At 50.8% G+C, this 19,724-nt stretch overlaps 1 protein-coding gene across 10 annotated transcripts in view; it reads right to left on the bottom strand.

The window, feature by feature from the left end:
- Positions 1-19,724, bottom strand: part of RNF220 (ring finger protein 220) — a 214,259-nt gene that overhangs the window by 65,839 nt on the left and 128,696 nt on the right. For all 10 annotated transcript variants that reach the window (XM_051807719.1, XM_051807728.1, XM_051807756.1 and 7 more), the window contains 2 exons: positions 19,390-19,519; positions 4,982-5,027 (listed from right to left, as the gene is read on the bottom strand). In XM_051807719.1, the coding sequence (XP_051663679.1) occupies positions 4,982-5,027; positions 19,390-19,519 (176 nt within the window). The remainder of the gene's footprint in view (positions 1-4,981; positions 5,028-19,389; positions 19,520-19,724) is intronic.

The following is a 19,724-nucleotide window of genomic DNA, read 5'->3' as shown; positions in this document are numbered from 1 at the left end:
TCATAGAAGCTTTTGGAGGGTCCACATTTGCTACCAGGAAAGTTAGAGGTAAAATTATCTAGTGGCTTTTAGCTGGCAGAGATAAAGGTGGGATGGAGCTAGGAATGAAAGGCTTAAATGTGAGAAGGGTGTGAAAAGGGAACAGAAATAATAGTATCAGCAGCTTTTGGCCTTCGCTGAAAGATTCCAGTGGTTTGCAAGCAGAACAAGCCTATAGAAATGTGAGCTACTGATTTATTTCTGTGCATGTTACAGTGACATCTGGGATTGTAATGGAGCTCTGGGTCCTCTTGGACGAGACACCAGCTACACAGTTCCAGCAGAACTGCCCATCAGCACTCCGGAGATGGAGGGGGAAAGAGGTCTGGCCCAAGTCTGTCGGGGTCTGCCAGCCTGTTCTGCTCCCCTCTACAACCACATCCCTCTCTGCTTCTTCTGCCGAATGCAGTGGTTTCCCCCAGTCTAATGTAAGGGTACAGCTGTTTGGCCCAAGGGGAGTGAGGGGCTTTGTTTGTTCATGGGGTAATTTGCTTTATAGAATAAAACCTGGCAGAGATTTGTTTTTGGAGTGACTCTGGTATTCATCACCCCAAAATGGCAGGGAGCTTGGCCAGCCAACACTCATCCTACGTAATTTCCTCTCCTCTGTGTATCTATGGGTTGTTCTCATATCCCTGGCTTGGCCACAGCTTTGCCACAGTACCCAGATTTAGCTTTTTAATCTTTCCTTGTAAATCACAGTTACAGAGGGAGGGGACACAGATACAGTGAATGACTTCTCCAACCTCTCCAGTGTGTCAGTGACACAGGAGAAGGAGTTAAAACCCTGGGGCCCTGACACCCATTTTCAGTTCCTACCACCAGATGTGATACGGAGAAGTTAAATGATTGTGCTAGAAATTTCATCTCGAGTGAGGCAGCTGGGAAGGGCTTAATACAGACATTCTGTCAAGGTTTAAGGCTCCAAATCTTGCTTGCTTCGAAGCACTTTCTCCTTGGAGGGCTTTAGTGGTCAAATTTCCCACTAGATGCTGTAATTCTCTCTCAAACTGCTCGTTGAAGCTGTAAAATCACGGGGGTGGGTGGGGGAATCAAAGGGCTCTGGCACTGTGGCTTGCTTCCCAGCTCTGCCGGAGGTCTGGGAGCAGTGTGCTGGCCACCTGCCTGCGGGCACCCTCCGTGGAGCTGGGTGCACACCTAAACAAACCAGCCACAAGCATCTGCTGGGTGCATGAGATGGATTTTGTTCGTGGCCACTCACATCAGTGTTTGTTTTCAGCAAGAGCCAGAGCACGAGCTGGACTGCTAGTGGGAAAGGCAATTTGCAGCCATGTATTAGGAAGCAGCAGCGGGAAACGAGTGCTAAACCTGCCGCAGGAGTTGGGATGCTTCATGGAGCCCAGTCTCTTCCCTTTCAGTGGTCAGTATCAGCACTTCCACAGGGGATGTAAGTTTGCCTGTTAGGTGACAGGCAACAGTCTGCAGTTAATACCCTGAAATTTAGGGACTGAGATCTTTCTGGACAGTGATGATACCCCACCTGGACAACAGCCCATGGAGGGAGAGCCACAGGCCACATGGGCAGTAGTGAAGAAGTGCTCTTAGATAGCTAGGAGGACCTGGGGACACTGACTCTCAAAATTCCCACCAGCTGCACAAGGAAGAGTGGGAACAGCTGGTCTGACACCTCATCAGAATGGGTTCAACACAATGCGTGCTCCTCTCCTGCACAACACCTTGCAAGAGGCAGCCAAGGCAAGAGGGGAAAGGCAAGGGGAGAGTGTGAAATCCAGGAATGATGCCCAGGGGAACTGCACACTGCTGACAGCTACAGACAGACCCCTGGGCAACCAGTCCGAACAGAGCCTGTGGTGTTGTCCATGTGCCTCTGGAACACATCCTTGCCGCCTGCTCTGCCTGAGCCCCAGCCTCTGGCCATGCTGGGGAGTGCTTCAGGGAAGCTCGGGGCTCACAGAGGTCTGGGGCATAGCTGGCTCGGACAAACCTTCAGAAAGTGTCCTCCTGAGTGACAATCTGCTTGTCCAAGTGTCTTGTCCACACTGGCATATCATCACTGATTGGGCATGGTCTCTAATAGCAAACAAGGATCCTGAGTGCTGAAGAACTTGGTGCTCAGCACTGCCCCCTGAGCTGCCTTTGCAGAGAGGGAGCCTGGGCACCAAGCAGACGTGCTGGCTGGTGCCCCCAGCTCGCAGCCCTCGCTTGACCGTCACTGCCTCAGTCGGCTCCGATAATAGAAGAATCTGATACAATAATCCTGCATTCATCACATCCCATGTTGAGTGATTGGATTTTCTTTGACATATTGCCATGAAAATTGACCCGGCGCAGTGAGTGACAGCTCTTCAGGGGCAGGGGAGCAGTGAGCGAGGAACATACATTTACGTCTGGGCTCTTATTGCCAGGAGAGGCATTTGCTGGGGCAACTGTGGGGAAGGGATGGAAGCCAAGCCAGGAGACAGACCATGGGGAGGTTAAATCCCCTGCCCCAGCTGCACCCCAGGAAGATCCTTAGGCCAGCACAGAACTAGTGATGGTAGTGGTGCTATAAGCAAAGGTCCTACATGAACCCTAAAGTGGACTCAACGCCACCGGTGACCACAAAAGTAGTTGCCAGCCTGCACCCTATCCCAGTTCCCATGTCTCTGAGTGAAACCAGCCTGCCCCTGTTTGTTTTGCCAGGTGATGCTCCTGAGGGATGGGAAGGTGCAGCCCCCTCTCCCACTGCTGAGCTGCTGGAGGTGCTGCCCCTTTTGTTGGCATCAGGAGAAGGAATGTACAGGAAACATTGCAGCAGTCCTCATGGTCCTCTCAACCCCTTCTACCAGTGCCCAGGGTAGGAAGTCAGACATGGTACAGGTCCCAGCTCTTCCCAGGTGGTGCCTGCCAGACCTCCAATGATGCCTGGGTGCCTGCACATGGTCTCCAAGCCCACCCTGGGGGTCTGTCCCTCACACCACTGCCTGGGACCCCTGTTAAGGGTGGCCCAGAGGCCCGGTTTTGTCCCCAGCAGGACTTTCTCAGAAGGACATCACATCTTGATGGGCTACTTGCATCCCACGCTGTAAACATAAAGAGGGCACAAAGGGAAAGAGCAGCCTTCATCTCCCTACCACCCTCCTCCTCAATCTCACCTGGGTACAAAGGAGTCTTTAATACCAAACTCAGGTGAAGGTGACAGCACTGTGCCTTCCCATGCCACACAGGACTTGTCTCCCAGCAAAAGCCACCTAGAAATAATGAATCCTCCTGGGCCGAGAGGCTTTCAAGCTCTCTGAGAAGGGAATGAAAGATTTCCTGATTTCACCCTCTCCCTCCCTGCTCTCCTGGCTTCTTGAAGTTAATGTTCTTAGCCCCAGACGTGACGGGCAAAGGGAAAAGATCCATGTGGTGACAGGGGACGATTGATCTCTTTTACATAGAACGACGCTCCAGTCCCAGTTTAATCCCCCCGCTCAAGGCAAATGGGATTCTTTGTCAATGGAAACTTCAAAAGCCCGGCCCTGCCGCGAGATGGACCTTCTTCTTTATCTGGTCTCTGTCAGTCACTCACTGTGTTTGCCTCCAAACAGCTAATCTGTCTTTCTAGCTGTCCTTCTCCCTCACAGGCGATGTGTTTGGGACCATTGAGTTATCTACACTGAGATCTGACGAGGAGGGAAAGGGAAGATTGCAGAGTCCAGCTGCTTTCATTTTGCTGGTGCCCTTTCCAGCTCCTTCAAGACATGCCAAGGCAGCCTCACACTCCATGGGTTATCAATGGTGGGTGGGTTTGGGGATTGCTTTCTGCTCTGCTTGTTCTTCATGGAGAAACAGTCAGGTCTCCACTCTGCTCCTAGTCTACCTGGGACAGGTATAGTCACACAGTAGACAAAGGTGTGGAGCACTATGTAGTATCATTGTGATTTCTGTTTTCCCTTGGACAGTTTGGGAAATTGTTGGGGTTATCTGGGATTCATCCCTACCTTCCAGGAACTCAGGTCAGCATGGTGGCTCCCCCCTGGTGGGGCAGACAAGGTGTTGATGTGCTTGGCAAGACATCCAGCCCCAAGGGGAAAACCTGGAGCTGAAACGTCAGTCTTTGTTTCTGACATCACATGCCAAAATATGACCATAAGCTTCCAGAAAAAACAAGGGAGAATGAGACCTGAAGTTGATTCTAGTAAAACAAGCATGAAGACACCTCCCATGAGAGACGCTCTGCACTTGTCTGGAAGCGGGGAGTCTCCCTTGCTTGGACTGTGCCACCAGAAGCATAGGAGAGCCTGGAGCACTTGCCTTTGCCCCCCTTGGGAAGCACAGCATGGTTTTCAGAGGCTGTGCAATGCCCAGCTGCCCCTGCAGTGCTCCCTGCTGCCCACTTGCCTGCCCAAGCTCCAGTCCCTCCCACTGCCGTGTCACATGAAGTCCAGCCAACAGTAATACCAATCAGTAAAAAGTGCTCTGCGCACATTGTATTTCTGCATTCTGAGCCAAGGGGGTGGAAGGTGGATCCTGGGGAGGGGTATGTGGCTGAGACGGGGTCTTTTAGTGATCTGGGCTCCTCCTCGGGTGTGCTTTGCTCCTCTGAGGCAGGCCCAGTCCACTCTTCCAAAGCTGGCATATGGCTCTGGCTCCTGCAACTCCCATACGTGATTTCCCAGGCTGAGCTCAGCCTGCGTGTGATCAGCTTTCATTAGCTGTCATTAGACACAATCTGGAGTCCCAGAGCCCGCGGGGTCCTTCAGCTCCACCATCTCTTGGCTGCAGGAGAGGAGGATCACAGAGCCCTGTGCAGGGACTTGGATGTTTCAGCCCAGCAGCTGAATGGGGACAGCAGCTTTCCCCAGTGCTGGCTGGCCCCAAAGCGTGGCTACCTTCCTGGGAGACATTGAGTAGCAGGACACGAAGCTGGCTGGGAAGATGAGGGGGTGTAAAGAGCATTCCTTGGGGGGAAGAATGCTGAGTTGTGCTCACTTACCTTGGGGGTGCCCGCTGCCATGGCATCCTTCAGGATGGAGCTCTTGCTGCCAAGAGAGAAGACAATGGGGTCAGAATCACAAAACTGGTGGGCAAGGAGGGGAGTGCTTTGAGGGATCTCACAAGGTCAAATAGTAAAGCACATCATTCCTCTTCACTGGACCAACGAGAGCCTCCTCACCCTGACTGGAGTGGCATGGTAAGGAGGGCAGTGCCAACTATTTCTGCAGCTGGAATAAAATGGTCCTGTGAGTGGAACTCCCCCAACCCAGCCACATGAATCAAATACTGACTCTTCCCCTCCTCGGGGCTTGCACAGCTCCTCTCTCAGCCCTGGGGAAAAGCGAGGAGCACATCTGCAGGGACATAAGGAAGAAAGCCAGGGAGTGGGGAGTGGAGGTGGTGAGCCCTGTGTAGGGTCAGGAACAATGGGAAAAAGGAGGGAAGGAAAGAGAAGAGGATTAAATCAGCATAAGAGCAAGAGAAAGAAGATCCCCTCAGCTTCAGCTGCACTGGGGAAGCAGCAGCTCTGCTGGAGGCTGGAGTGATTTGTTAATTCAGCTTGTTCCCCATTTAGCAGGGAAGGAGGTCCCTGCCACAGTGCTCCTCCTCGCCTGCCCTCGCCAGCGGGAGATGCTATAGATTTAATAACACCTTCCCCCCTCCAGACAGGTTAAACTTGAAACAATTACATATCAAAGCCGACATGGCGGGGAGGCCTGCACTGTAATTTTTTGGTTATTAAAGTAATCTCTCTCATGTAAATTCTCCTGCTAACATGCTGCAAACAGCATTAGGAAATAAATTATTTCCCCATGATTCGATTTGTCAATGCAAAGCACCTGCAGCAGGCAAAAGGCTCTTGAAATATGTTGCCAAGCCCAGTGCCTGTGCTTGTAAGCACACGCTGGTGGGGTGGCTGGCTCCCAGCTCCCCATAGCCCCAGGGAGATGATGGATGGGTGGGTGGGTGGAGGGGGAGGTTAGCGGGGGGGAGGCGGAGGTTGGGGAAGGGGGGGGAATGGAATTGTGTTTAATAACAAAATTTGTATGCAAGCCTGCATCCCAGGCTAAGGATGAGTGATCGGCAGCCAGAAAGTATTAAAAAGCCTCGCTAAACAGATGCTGACAATAGAACAAGACATATCAAATCAGATCTACTTCAGAAGCATTAATATACACACGCACACACGCTCGCCCGCGCGCGCGCACCCGGCTCCGCACACCCGCGCTCCTTTCTTCTCAATCACAGCAATATGGGAGACATCAATAAATTTTTATGAGACTTTTAGAAGATCAACACGGTACTAGATGTGACAAAAAAGCAATGTGCCTGTCATGTTCGCTTTGTCGGGGACACTTTAGCCCCAGATGCCGAGCTGCAGTGCCAGCAGGGAGAAATTGAATTTGGCTGGCTTTAATCTGCCTTGATTTGGCAGATGGCTGGGTGTTATGAAATGAGCAGGGATGGAGGAAGGTGTTTTCTCCTGGGGCTATGGCCCCCCTCCTCTCCCATTGCCACTGCCTTCCGCCCCCAGCCCTGAAACGGTGGAAATACACAGTTATCCACTGCCATCAGGTCACCCCAAATGCCACAGCTCCACTCCCAGCTACAGTTTCTGGAGACCACCAATGGATGGGCTGGGGCATCATCTCCCACACAGCCCCACTTCCCTGAGGGGATGTGCTGCTGGATGCTCACTGGGGGGGGTACAGGATGCCCCCGTGGCCTGTCCCCCAACTCTGCCCCCTGCTCTCAGGAGACAGCACAGAGCAGAATTAAGTCTCTGCTGCCCACTGAGATGCAGACCTTGCACCATCTCCAGCCTGTACAAGAACAAGTATGATGGGAAAGATTTCCATTCCCTCTACATCTCCACCACTACCTTGAACTTCTCAGTCGCACAAAGTGTGAAACAACTTTTATAATCCAAATGCCATGTTAAAAAAGCAAACTCATTTCCTGTCTTTTCTTGTTAAAGGTGTTTAAAATCATTTCTTTTTAAGGGGAAGGGGAAGAATATCATTAAGTCCTCCTAAAAACGGCATTACCGCCAGGAAACTGCAGTTTTCAGAGTGAGAGTCTCTCTGGTCAGCCAAAACACCAAGCCTCTGCTTGGGACCGATAAGGAAGGGGACCGGTTTAGATAACTTGGCAGACTTTATTTTATTCTTCATCTGGAGGATTATGAATACCCCCACCCTCCTTCTTGCAATGTAGCCCTACTCTATCGCTAGACTCTTCAAGTTGTTTTTATTTATTTCCAGAGATGGGTCAGAAATGGGTGCAAGCCCTGGTCATCCAAGCACCTAGATCCTGCAATTTAATGGTGCTTTTCTCCATCCTGTTAAACAGCCCCCGAATTACGAGGGCTGCAGCCCCCCACGCCTCTTAAGGATGCTGGCAGCAGGCTGAGGATCGAAAGGCCGTCAGCAAAGAGAAACCTTCCCCTCCATAAACACCGCAGACAAATTAAAAATGGTAAAAGGGAAATCAAGACCTTTAAAGTTCAAACACTTTTCGGTGCCTTTTAAAGTTTTTTCGCTCTAGGCCCTTGCAGACAGCACAATCTTTGGAGACCTTGGGATTCTCTTTAATCACCCAGCCAGGCTGCAGTGGTCTGAAATGATTACACATTTACATAGTAATAACCCCAACACTCCTCACATTATTTCATGGCTAGCATATTTCCACTCGGCGAGTGATCCATGTGTTTTAAATTATAACCTGTACATAGGAAATTAGTTACTAAGTACGATATTCACGGGCTCGTCTGACACTTCTAATTAAGGTGATTTACACAGAATTATCTTATGAAATAAAAAAATGGTGTTTTGCTAGCTAATAAAATATAATTACTACCCGCTTTTCTAAGTTACAGTTAGTTTTAATCTATTTGGGGAATTGTTTATCTAGTTCATTACAGCCAAACAACTTCTTTCCCTTTTAGGCAACCCCCCCAAAGTACCAAAGAAGAGTAAGAAATGCCCTGGGAAGACCCAGCAACCTCCTTCTCTCTCTCTTGAAGACTTTGCATTTCCAAGTGATGCAAGGCTGCCAGCTGCATCACCCATTAACAGAAGCAGCACAGCCAGGTCTCCACGTGCCCCAGGGTGCTTGCTGGGGACCCATCACTCCTCTGTGTTAGGGCCCAACATCTTTAAGAGGAGCATTTACTCTCAACAAGGCCTTTCACAATGAAAGCAAGACTCAGGCTACACCACAGACGTGCAGATGTCCGTTAATGCTAAGCATAGATTTGGTTAGGAGCATCCCCAGGTACAACTGGGAATCCCCTGGTATGTCCCTGATTGAGCCCCAAGGGGCCGTTCAGATCCAGTGCTTCAATAGTAATATCCCAAAGGGCAGCTCAGCAAGCCAAACATGTGCCTTCCTTACCCACAGTCTTGGGATTTCCTGTATCCCTGCCATGGTTACTATGACCTTCAAGTCTATTTATTTTGTTATGGTCCTGCCTTTTGGGGTGTGCTTGCCATAGGGAAATAAAATAGGCAATAAGCAAGGAGTGGTCCCTCATCATCCCCATGCTGCTCCTTCCCACAGGGAAAACCCAGGGCATGAGCTGAAGGTTCAGTGATCTGATCGTGTTTTACCACGAGCAAGGTGGTACTTTTCCTTTAAGCTTTTGCTCTTGCGAGCCGTTTTAGGAATCTCAGCTTTCCTCCAAAAGAAGAGAGAAGTTTTCTGGGTGCCCAAGTCAGGCAACAAGCAGAAGGCCAGTTCCCCATGGGAGATGGCTCATCAGCTTCCAGCAGAGAACATGACCCAGGGTGTGCTTCTGGTGTCCTCAGCCCACCACACATAGGCAGGGCTCTTGCTGACCCCCCCCAGCCCAGGCAGCTCTGGCAGATCCAGGGAAGTAGGATCAGGAGCTTTCCTCCCCTGCACCCACCTCAGGGCACACACTGACTGTGCCAGCACCAGGGCATCACTGCAGCATCCTGGAGCAAGGGCAGGGAGGCTCTGCTGCAATTGTAGCTACAGCTTGAGTGAGGAGACTGAGAGAGAAAGAAACGTTCTCAGAGAAGAAATCTGAGTACAGAGCAGTGATGGGACTTGCCTGAAGTCTCAGTGCAGCAACAATAAAGCCTAAAACACCTCTGATGATGTGCTCCAGCCCATCACAGCTGCCTGGGCTCCCCAGGCATCTTCAAACAAGATATCTGCAGAGTCCCCACCTAGAGCAAGGCAGGATTTATGATGGGCATCTCTCAATGAAGGGCTGAGCTCCAGACCTGGAATGGCAGCATTCCCCACATATAATTAAAAACAACTGCAAAGAGAAGAAGTTCCTTGAGCTCGGGCAGCTACAGCTGTTTGTGCTCATCTCTGAAGGACAGTAAGGAGCAGCTAAGAGGACTGCTGCTGTGCCAGCTGGAGTCCTCCAGCTCTGCAACTCTTCCACAGAATCAGTCTCAGCAGCTCCCTGCTTGACAGGCACCAGCCACATGCAGCTCCCACATGATACCCTGCAAAACCAAAAGATTTCTACAGGCTGCAGCTGAGAGATGTATTTAAAAAAAAAAAAAAAAAGAAATCCAGCAGAAACTTTATTTTTAGCTGCAGGACTTGTGGGTTGAACATGCAGCCCTGGGATGGGAACCCTGGCAGCAGAGCAAGCCTCTAGCATAGCTGTGTGGATGGCAAGGCCAGCTGTAGGGAAGCAGTTTTTGGGTAGAGAGGGAATTGGATTTTTGTGAACACCAGTTTAAATAGGAGGAAGTGTCTTCTGAAGCCTAAATAAGGAAATACGAGTTTGATTTTTTTTTTAAAGCTACACTTAGCTGCAGGTGACAGTCCCCAGCATGGCCAGGTGAGATCTGTGCCTGGGAAACTGGATTTTTAACCTGTTGTGGCTCCTCCAGCAGCACCTGCATCCCATGATGGGGAAAGGGGTGAAGTGATGGTAAAAAATTACCAGAGAAGCTGCAGTCAGGACTAGAAACACTCTGCACATACAGTGCCAGACATGCTTCCCAAATGCTCCCCCAGTCAGTATTTGTGAGACCTCAGTGTCCAACGTAGTCAGTTGTGACAAATCTGACCACTCAGGGCAGTCACCCACTTCCCCCAAAAACCTGAAGCTGAAGGAGAAACGCAGCAGAATCATAAAACGCTGTGGCATGACCTGACCATGCTGAAATCCTCTATTTGCTCTGTCCTATTTGCATCCCTGACTCTTTCTGCCCTGCTAGGTTTTCCTTTATCAACCTCTGGTACCCCATGTCTCTGCTCAGAGTGGGTAACAGGTTTCTGGGTGAGGATGTGATGGTCCATGTGTGCCTGGCCAAACAGGAGAGTGGGGTGGGGGCGTTGTTTTATTTCTCTCCCACTATTTGAAAAGGAGGTGGCTGGAAAAATAAAAAGAAAAATCAGAGGGAAAGGTCATGCATTAGATTGATCTGGGGGGCTCATTGCTACCATGGCTATAATGACTGTTTAATTATTCCCAGCTCACATGGCAGTTCAGAAGAGGCTCTGCAGAAGACATGCATCGCTTCAGGGCAAATAACTGACCGGAGATTTATTTCTCACCCTTGGGTTTCCACACATCCCTTCCCAGGACTCCTGCTGCCCTGAGAGCTGGCAGCAGAGGAAGGCTTTGCCCTGCAAAGTCCCAAACCCCAGACTGCAAACCCGTGCCCTGGAGTCAGGGAGTGGGGCTGCGGGTACCGCGGGTCTGAAGGCAGTTCAAGGAGAGTTCATAGCACTTTTAGGGCACTGCATGAACGAGGGAAAATATGACCCACACATTTTTTCACGTGCTGTGCCACCTTGGAAACTCTAACCCATGAGAAGTGCTTCTGACCCACAGATTATGGACAGCAACCTCTGCCTTCCCTGGGGTCTGCCAGGCAGGAGAGGAATGGGGCATCTCTTAAGCAGGCCAGGAATCTGCCTGGCTTGTGCTCTCTCTGCTGGAGAAGCCATGGATGAAGGGTCCAGGCTGCTGTCATTGTCACCCTCTGAGTGCACGAGAGGAAGCTGGAGGGTCTTTCTTCCTTTTCTGTCCGTGATTAATCTGCCACACTGAGGGGCAGGGACACAAATCAGAGAGGGGATCAAAGAAGATAAATCCACGGTATCAGCAGCACCACATTGGCTAGATAATAAACAGACTCCTCTTCTCATAAATTTCTCTCCATTCCCCCATGTTTCCCTGCCATTGACACTGGCAGACTTGGAGCTGGACTGATCCTGGCCCGGTGTCTCGACTGGTGGGGAGAGCTGTGGCTCTGCCAGGGAAGCCTGGGACCCTCCACCTGGACTGCCATCCTTCACTACCTGCACAACCTGGGGTGCAGCAGGATGGCACAGTGGAGCCCCATCCAAACTCATGGGCACAGGACACCGGAGCTGACTACGAGATAATCCATGCCAGCATGTGAAGTGGGTGGGAGACTCACTAGAGACACCAACCATGCTTCAATTTACTTGGTATTTCCACTGTCTCAGTCCCCAAAATGTGTTCTCACTGCCCTGGTCTAACACTGTGTCCTCACTCCTCATTTTGGCAGCAGTCAGCTCACCCACTTCTCCACAATCCCCACAGGGACGTGACCCTGTTAGCTGCCTCGTGCAGGCAGGTGGTCCTGGCCCTGCTCAGGTATCACCAAGAAGCTGACAGTTCCAGGCAGGTTTCTCTAGTGACAGAGTGTGTTTAATTTAAATCTGACAGGAGTCATACTGCTGGAGAAATCTTTAGGTGATACCACCCACCTGGAGATGTACCCGTGCCTGAATCTGGACACCCACGACTCCAGAGCTGAGGTTCCATGCTCAACACCTTGGTGTGGGGTGGCAGAACTCGCTCCCCGAGGGGATCAGGAGAGAGAAGGATGTGAACAACCCCTTTTGTGTCCCCAGAGCAGCTCCCAAACATCAGCCTGTCCCAGCAGCCTGGTTTTGCTGTTGGACATTGACTTCAGGACAACCCCCGGATGCTGCAGGAACTGTGGGATGTGTTTTTTGCTGTTGTTAGGTCTCTCCCTGGAATAGTTGGGCATTGCGTGGAGGGTTCACACCCAGGATGAGCATCAGGGATACACCACAGGCAATGAAATGATCAGTTGAAAACCTTGGAGGGTGTCAGAACCCCCTGGGAAAGCCCTTGGGAGCCCCAGGAGGGCTGGCTGCCTTCCCCACAGCCAGGGAGAGGGTGCCACAGGAGAGGTACCCAGTCCCGCCTGCAAAGCGCGGTCAGACACTTAATAGTACCTGTCCCCAGCATCTCCTCGGCCTGGATTTATGCCTTGAGGGGTCACCTCTGGCGAGACTCTAATAACATGACTTTATTAGCTTTCTTGTTCCTTCTTTAAGATACAGTAGCAAGGGGGGAGGAGGGCAGCGGCACCTCTGGAAAGAGCGGGGGGCGTATGGATAGGAAGCAGCTGCCCTCGCGATTCCCCTTCTCGGTGACAAGGGGGAGAGGGAGAAAAATGATGCTCCCTCGAAATTTATCATGCACCCAATTACAATGTTAATTGGCAAGTCCCAGAAATCAATTAATTCGCAAATTTTTTTCAATTAAAAATTAAGATAAATCATAAAACGTTATTAAGCAAAGGCCAAACTCCATGAACTTTTTTTTTTTTGTAGGCATCTGGATTTTTTTTTTTAATTTAAATAAAAAAAAAAAAGAGCTGTGTTGCCAAAGCCCGATGCCCTTGAGTGCCTTTGCTGAAGCACAGGGGGCTGTCATCAGCAGGACTGGGCTGAAGACAGATAAAAAAATATCGACCAGTCGGACACACTGCTTCTGCTTTATTGATCAGGCGGGAATTTAACTTGCTGTGCATATCCACCGTGTCAGCAAGGGCCACGGGCGAAATTAAAAGTACTTGGCTTGGAGATGTCGCCTTGATACCGGGGGGGGGGGGTGGGGGGAGAGGGAGGGAGGGGGGAAGAAGAGAGGGAGAAAGGGAAGAAAGGAAAAGAAGGAGGTGGAAAAAGAAAAGGGAAAAAGAAGGAAGAAAAAAGACAGGGAAAAGTTGAGAAGCAGGAGGTTGCAATGCCTGCTTTTCCCCAGTTGCAATCTCACTTGTTGGCCAGGGCTCCTTGCCCTTTCTGGAGCACCTGCTGGTGTATATTGCATGCAAGGAAGGGAATCAGCAAGTATTTGAATAGAGAGTTGGAAAAAACCCTTCTCATTCAAAAATGTCTCTAATCTCTCATTCAGAGGCTGGGGGACCTGCAGTCTTTGCTACACAAGAAGCCTTGGGAAGTACCTGGGCATCAAGTAGAAGTCCCCAGGCATAAATCAAGGAGACCTGCAGCAAGAGCCATGACCCTGATGTGACACATGACAACAGAGCTAATTCACGTTTTACACACTCTATTTATCCTGCCAGGCCTGGCAGCACGGCCACTCGCCCTTCCCAGAGCAGCCACCCAAGCTGGTCCCAGGAAGGTTTCCTCCAAAGGTCCTTTGGGACAGCACAGCGCTCGGCAGATCCCACAGAAATGAAGCACTGGGGCAGTGGGAGGAGCAGCTATATTTAAACACAAGGTTCCCTGAGCAGGACCAGGGTGTGAACCCCATGTTATAACTTGCTCTGGGTCCTTATGCTGACCAGGAGCAACACAGAAGGCCCCTGTCACTTGTGCAACACAGGAACTGCAGGGATGATGTGCTTCCCTACTCATCCATCAGCAGGAATCTCCAGTGCAGACTCTGGGGGGTTTAGCATGGGAAAAACATATCAGAAAGACCATGGGAAAGACATGTCAGAAAGACCATGAAACACTGGGAAAGCAACCTGTGAAAGAATGCATCCCGGATGCATCTTGAAAGGTCTGGAGACATCTCTCAAGAAAAGTCACCCTGCCTGGAGTGACCAGTCCATCTCTCAAGATCCCACAGCCTTCATGTTTTAGCTATATTGCCAGCTTCCTTCTTATTCCTTATCCCAGTGGGCCCAGAGCTGCCTATGTCCCCTGAGAAGAGCCACTGCTGTGCCTCTCTACATAAAGAAACCAGGAGCTGAAACCCCTTACAGCAGGGTGAAGATGCTCTGTGCAGCACTTTCTGCTTCCATGCTGGCTGCCAAAGAAGGGAGGATTAAGAACAGAAAGGAAAAGAGCACGTGTGCAAACGAAGGAGAGGAAGCTTCAGGGGGATGTTAAAGGAAGATTTAAGCCTGGGCAGATGTGCATTGAGTGCTACTGCAGGAGCTGGAGCACCATAGTCCCATGGCTGGCTCTTTTCTTCTGACATGAATCAAAGCTGGCTCTAAGAGTCAAGCTAAATCCCCCATCTGGGCACTTCACCTGCTTTGTCACAGGACTTCCCACTGCATCTTGCTCTGCCCTCCTTTGCCTGACACTATTTGGCTTTTTGTGACAGCATCTTTGAGGTCACCAGAAAACAGCCCACTGCACTTTCCATCTGCACCAAGGTGAGAGACCCCGGTGCCCCCTGTGTTCTGGGAAATGCTTCGTAATCAGAGAATCAGAAGAGAAATTATTCCTAGACACACAGAAAGGTCATTAGGGGAAATTAGTAGCTCCTGAGATGCTGGATGTGCAGAGATGTGGCTCCATGCTCCCAGCAGAGTGTCAAGGAGCAATGAGAGCTGCTAGCCCAGGCTGCGAGCAGCCAACAAGTGGGCATGGGCTTTAAAACACAAATATGCTCAGATTAATTATTGACTGCAGAGGAAAAAAGGAAGAAAAGTGAATAAGGGGAGAGTTTGCAGAGCCATGGGACCCTGTGAGAACAGCATCATCCTTCACCCTCCCACCTAAGCACATCCATTCCCAGAGGCACCACCATGCCCAGCCCTGGGATGCCATAGACAGGCAGAGATAATATTACAATATGGCATGAGAATGTTGCTGGGTATGTCTGCTAAGCTTAGAAAATCCTTTATATTAAGGAGAAAGAGCTGAGGTAGCCCTGTCTGAGCTCACACTGTCCTTCCAGCTCTGAGAGCAGGAACAGAGCCAGCACAGTCCATCTCACTGCCTCACCCTCTGGACTACTCCCCAGCTATATTGATACATCTGATCCTTTTGGGGAGGGAAAATCCCAGCTCAGAAGCATAGGTTTGCTGCTGGTAGTGGAGGGAAGAATCTGCCAGTTGTCACACAGGGAAATAAAAACACCCCCTGCCAAATATTTTTTTTTTTCAAAAAGAGCACTGCATATTCAAGAACAGAGGATCGCGCTATTAAAACCTCTGCATCCAAAGGCACATTTCCAACCTTCAAATTGCTTGACTCAGCAAGTATTTGTAATATGTAGTATTTGTAATATGACTTCTTAAGGTTCTTCCCCAAACACTAGAAAGAACCACGGACCCATTGTGGAGCATCAGCTGAGGTGGGGCTCCACAGCTCCCACTTCCTCCTTTTCTTCTGTCCTCAAATTCATCTTCCCTCCCACCCCAAACTCAAACCAGAGCCCCAGGCCTGCCCTTCACCCAGCCTCCCCTCCATAAGGAGGCTGTCCTCTGCAGTCGCTGGCCAGCATCACCCCTGCTCACAGTATTTACCCACAGTGACATGTGCAGCAATGCACTTGTATGCAAACAGGGATGTGTGTGTGTGTGTGTGTGTGTGTGTGTGTGTGTGTGTGTGTGTGTCCCTGTCCCGAGGGACACCCGTGGGTGCTGCTCTCGAACTCACCTGCACTCCCCGTGTGGCCCTGGGCTGGGGAAATGCATCTGCAGGCAGAGCACCAGCCGAAGGCTGGAGCTGGGGCCACTGACAGCTCCAGAAAGAGTCTCACAATTCAGTGTGCTTTATTGCAAGCCTTTAGCACGGATGAGGTGTAAAACAAGTGAATATAAATCGAGTGAGGATAGGAGGCTCACATCTAGTGCACAGATCAGCTTCATGCACACAAACCAGGAATATTCATGTATTCTGCAGCCTGGCTGGGGCACAGGGCAACAGCGTACACAAAGGGTCACTGTTATTATTTCTCATTTTTACCTTGGTGGCACTTAGCAGCTCAGCTGGGCACCTTTTGCTCTCCGAGCTGTACATGCAGAGCAAGGAGAGCATCCCTTCTGCCCTGCATCGTGGGACTGCTGCTTGCCTCTCTGCTGCTTTGAGCCCGTGCTCTGCAAAGGTGAGCTACAAGGTAATTTCTTCTTTGGAGGAGGAATACCAACAGTCTTGGCTGGCAAGAGTTAAAACCCATAAAACCAAGGCTTGTAGTTTTGTTTTCTTTCAATTTATACCCTTCACTTAAAGAGGGGTGGGGGGGGGAAGAAACGAGGGGGAGAAAAAAAGAAAGCCAGGTGACATATTCTAAGAGGGAGCACCGAAAACGTGTTAAGCACTTCAAAATCTCATATATTCAATCGGCCTCTGGCAAGACATCTGCCTAATGTTAGCGCTTAAATATCCTTTTCCATTTTACATGCATTCAAGTCTCATTTGAGCGAAATGAAACGGTATTATTAAAGGGAGATTTTGCACAAATGGCCTGAATTTGACATGTCAAGTTCAATGAGGCTGTTACATATGTAACACCGAGAAGGGCTCGGAGGCTGCCGCTCTTGAAACAGCGCCAGTGGCTCAGAAATGAAATTTGCATTCAGAGAGCCTTGCCTCGCAGCACGGAGCTGCGCACGAGGCTCGGTCGGACCCACACGGGGTGGAGGAGCTGTGGGGCAAGCACAAGCATGGGTCTCCCTATGCTTTGGGAGACTGGACACACCAAGAAGGCAGCAGAGCTAGAAACCCAGGTACCTCATTCCCACTCAAGTCTGCTTTTTCGAGTGAAAGCTTGACCCTGCACCAGGGTTGGATCCTCCTGAGTGATGTTCATCAGTGTTCCAACAACCAGTGTTCAACCCCTGGACACACACAGTCCTTAGGCATGGATGGGTGCTGCCCTGTTGCCACATGGCTCCTCCTGCCTTACTGCATGATGCTCCAGCTGGGTAGATGTCCCTGTCCTGAGGCCAGGGTGGTCACACCAGCACTGCCCATGGGAGGAAAAAGGGCTGCCCCTGTCTCTGGGGGATAACAAATCCCATTGTCACCAGCTGAGCAAGGGGTTCACTGGAGTGGGTGAGTTGCTCCTGGAGATGTGGAACCATGTGTAGCATCATCCAGGTGGTGCCTACAGCTCCCTTGTATCTCAGCCCCAAGAAGCTCCTGTAGTCACCCGGAGAAATTACTTTTCCTTCCTCTGCCCTCCTTGAGCTCCCCACTCCAACAATGCCTGAAAGTCCAAGCGAGTGCTCAACACCCGGTAGAGGTGACGGCACAGGGCAGCTCCCCCTCCTTGCTTCTCCACCAGCCTCTTGATCTGACCCTACGACAGCATCTTGGCTGGTTCACCCCACCACACAACCCTGTGGCCATGGTCCCTCGGGAGAGATCCCAGCACACAAGGAGTCCCGGTGCTGCAGCAGGAGCTGATGCAGCGCCCGCCAAGTCTCCAGCGCTGCAGGCTCAGCAGGCAGGAGGGGATCTGCCTTCCTAACCCCGAGAACGGTAAATGTATGATTTTGTTGCAAATCATTAAGGTTTATTAAAACCTTAACATCGCGAGCCATGATTGGCTGCATCCTCTTTAAATTAAAAAAAAAAAACAACAAAAAAAGGCCCTTGGAAAGCAGCCCCCTGGTTCGCTTCTCCCCATCAGACTGATAAGTAACAGCTGCTCGGCCATTTCGGTAACAAGTCGGTATTGGCAGGGAGCGGCCAGGGCTGCCGGTGCCCGTCACGTTTATAGGCCTACATTTTATTTTTATGTTTATTGGGTTATTTGAGATCATTATTAGTTTCTCTCTTCTCTTGTTGATGTGTTCTTGCTCCTGGCTTCTCCAGGCGGGAAAGGTGGGGGAATGGGAAACAGGGCAACCCGCTACACTGAGCTGCCCCGCTGGAGCTGGGCAGTGCATGGGACTTCAACCCTGTCACACTCTGCTGCCTGCTGTTCCTGCCCACTACTGCTGCCCTCCCACCCTGCTGCTGCTGCTGGCCCTTGCATCGCTCCCCTCCAGGACTGGGAGAGCCCATCCCTGTGCAGAGCTGCTGTATTACAGATTAGCCTCCATTGCCTGAATCCATCGCCTAGATTGAACATTATCTATCATGCTACGGAGGGAGTCGTTATTTAATAATTAATAAAGACCTCTGATTCTTCTTCGCCGCCTGCGTGGCCGAGTGGAGCAGGCCAGGGAAGCGAGGGCAAGCCAGGGAGAGCTGTCTCCTCTCTAACTGCTGCTGTTATTTAAAGGAATAATGCCATTCTTTTTCATTTGTCAGCTGGCCCACAATGGCCCTTGTCATGCTTTATGATTTAGGGTTTCCTTTCCTTTCCCATTAAACGCCACCTTCCCATCACCGCTTCGCGCCAGCCAGCCTCTGCTCCTGGCTTGCGGTTTCAGTTTCACTCTGATATTGGCCCAACTTCTTTGATGGGCTCCTCTGAGCACTAATTGCTTCTGTTCATTTAAACCTGTTCACTAATTTGCAGTGGCCCTTTATTAAGTTGGATGCGGCCCAAATTACACCATAAATTACGCTTGCAAGGGGACTGGGTGTCGCGGGGGATAAATGGGCTGCCTGTTCCCTGCTCCCCCCCTTCTCTATCTTCCTGTGCAATGCGTGGGGGATGCGGGTCTCAGCTTGAGGCTGCGGGCGTCGAATTTGGGATATCTCAACCCAGATCCATTTGGGGAGGTCTCCCTCTAACTTAAAGCTCCCTCCTTGTCCCTCCGTGTGCAATGGCTATTGCTGAATCAAAGAAGATCCAAGGCAGAGATGGGATGGATTCTGCATCCTCTGCACTGTGCACAGCCACGTGCACCCCATCGCTCTGGTGTACACACACACACTGACACATATGCTCTCCCTCCTCTCCTACCACCTGGTGACGTAACTTTGCTTCTAGTCAGCAGTTTAATTCCTTTCCTCACCTTTTAATGACCGGAGAATTCATTAATAATTGAAATAAACACGCTCTTTTCCAAGGCTGCCGAGTTTTATTAAGGCAGGGGCAGGGATATGCCAACCCTTGGCTGCAGCCATTTCCTAAATAACTGCCAGCAGTTAAAATGCAATTATTTTTTTTTTTTTTTTATTAGAGGACTTTTCTGTGCTGGGGAAAGCAGAAGAGAGCTGAAGGTAGCTGAGGAGTAGCGTGCACCAATGCTGCAGGGCTGCTCTTTCATGGGATGCCAGCAATGTGAGAGCTGTTCACCAAACACATGTCCCCAGGGAAAGGGATGCCTGTGCCCCCCGGGAGGCATTTCTGCCTGACTTCACCATTGCAGTGAACTCCAGGAAAATGTTTTTGCCTTGCTGTCTAGGACTAGATCTCTGGAACTGGTAGCCGTGGGTACCACCATCTCCTCTGCCACCTGCAGGTGCCCCAGCTGGCTCCCCAGGGATGCTGGTGGTCCCCAAGGAGCTGCTTACCTGATGTTCAGCTGGGTGAGCTTCTCCAGCTCCTGTTCCATGTGCTCCTGCAGCTCCCCGGGGCGAAGGAGAACCTGGCAGATGGGGCAGATTGGAGCCTGGCTGTCAAACAAAGTTGCTTTCTTTTTGCCTGTAGGGAGGAGAAGAAGGGACAAAGCTTTAGCTCAGATTGGCTGCCATCAGCATTGCCTTTGCTCTGCCTTGGTCCCCGTCCTAGCTCAGGACTGAAACCAGGAGATTTTCTCATGGTATAGCCCCATTTCTCTCCCCATCTCACACTCCCTGGGGCAGAGACTGGCTCTCTTCTGCAGTGGGACAGCAACTGGCAAGAGAGC

Source organism: Manacus candei, unplaced genomic scaffold (genome assembly GCF_025592945.1).
Source record: "Manacus candei isolate 608988 ecotype Guabito, Panama unplaced genomic scaffold, ASM2559294v1 h1tg000005l, whole genome shotgun sequence".
In the NCBI taxonomy this organism is placed as follows: Eukaryota; Metazoa; Chordata; class Aves; order Passeriformes; family Pipridae; genus Manacus; species Manacus candei.
This window is presented reverse-complemented; position numbering and strand designations above follow the sequence as displayed.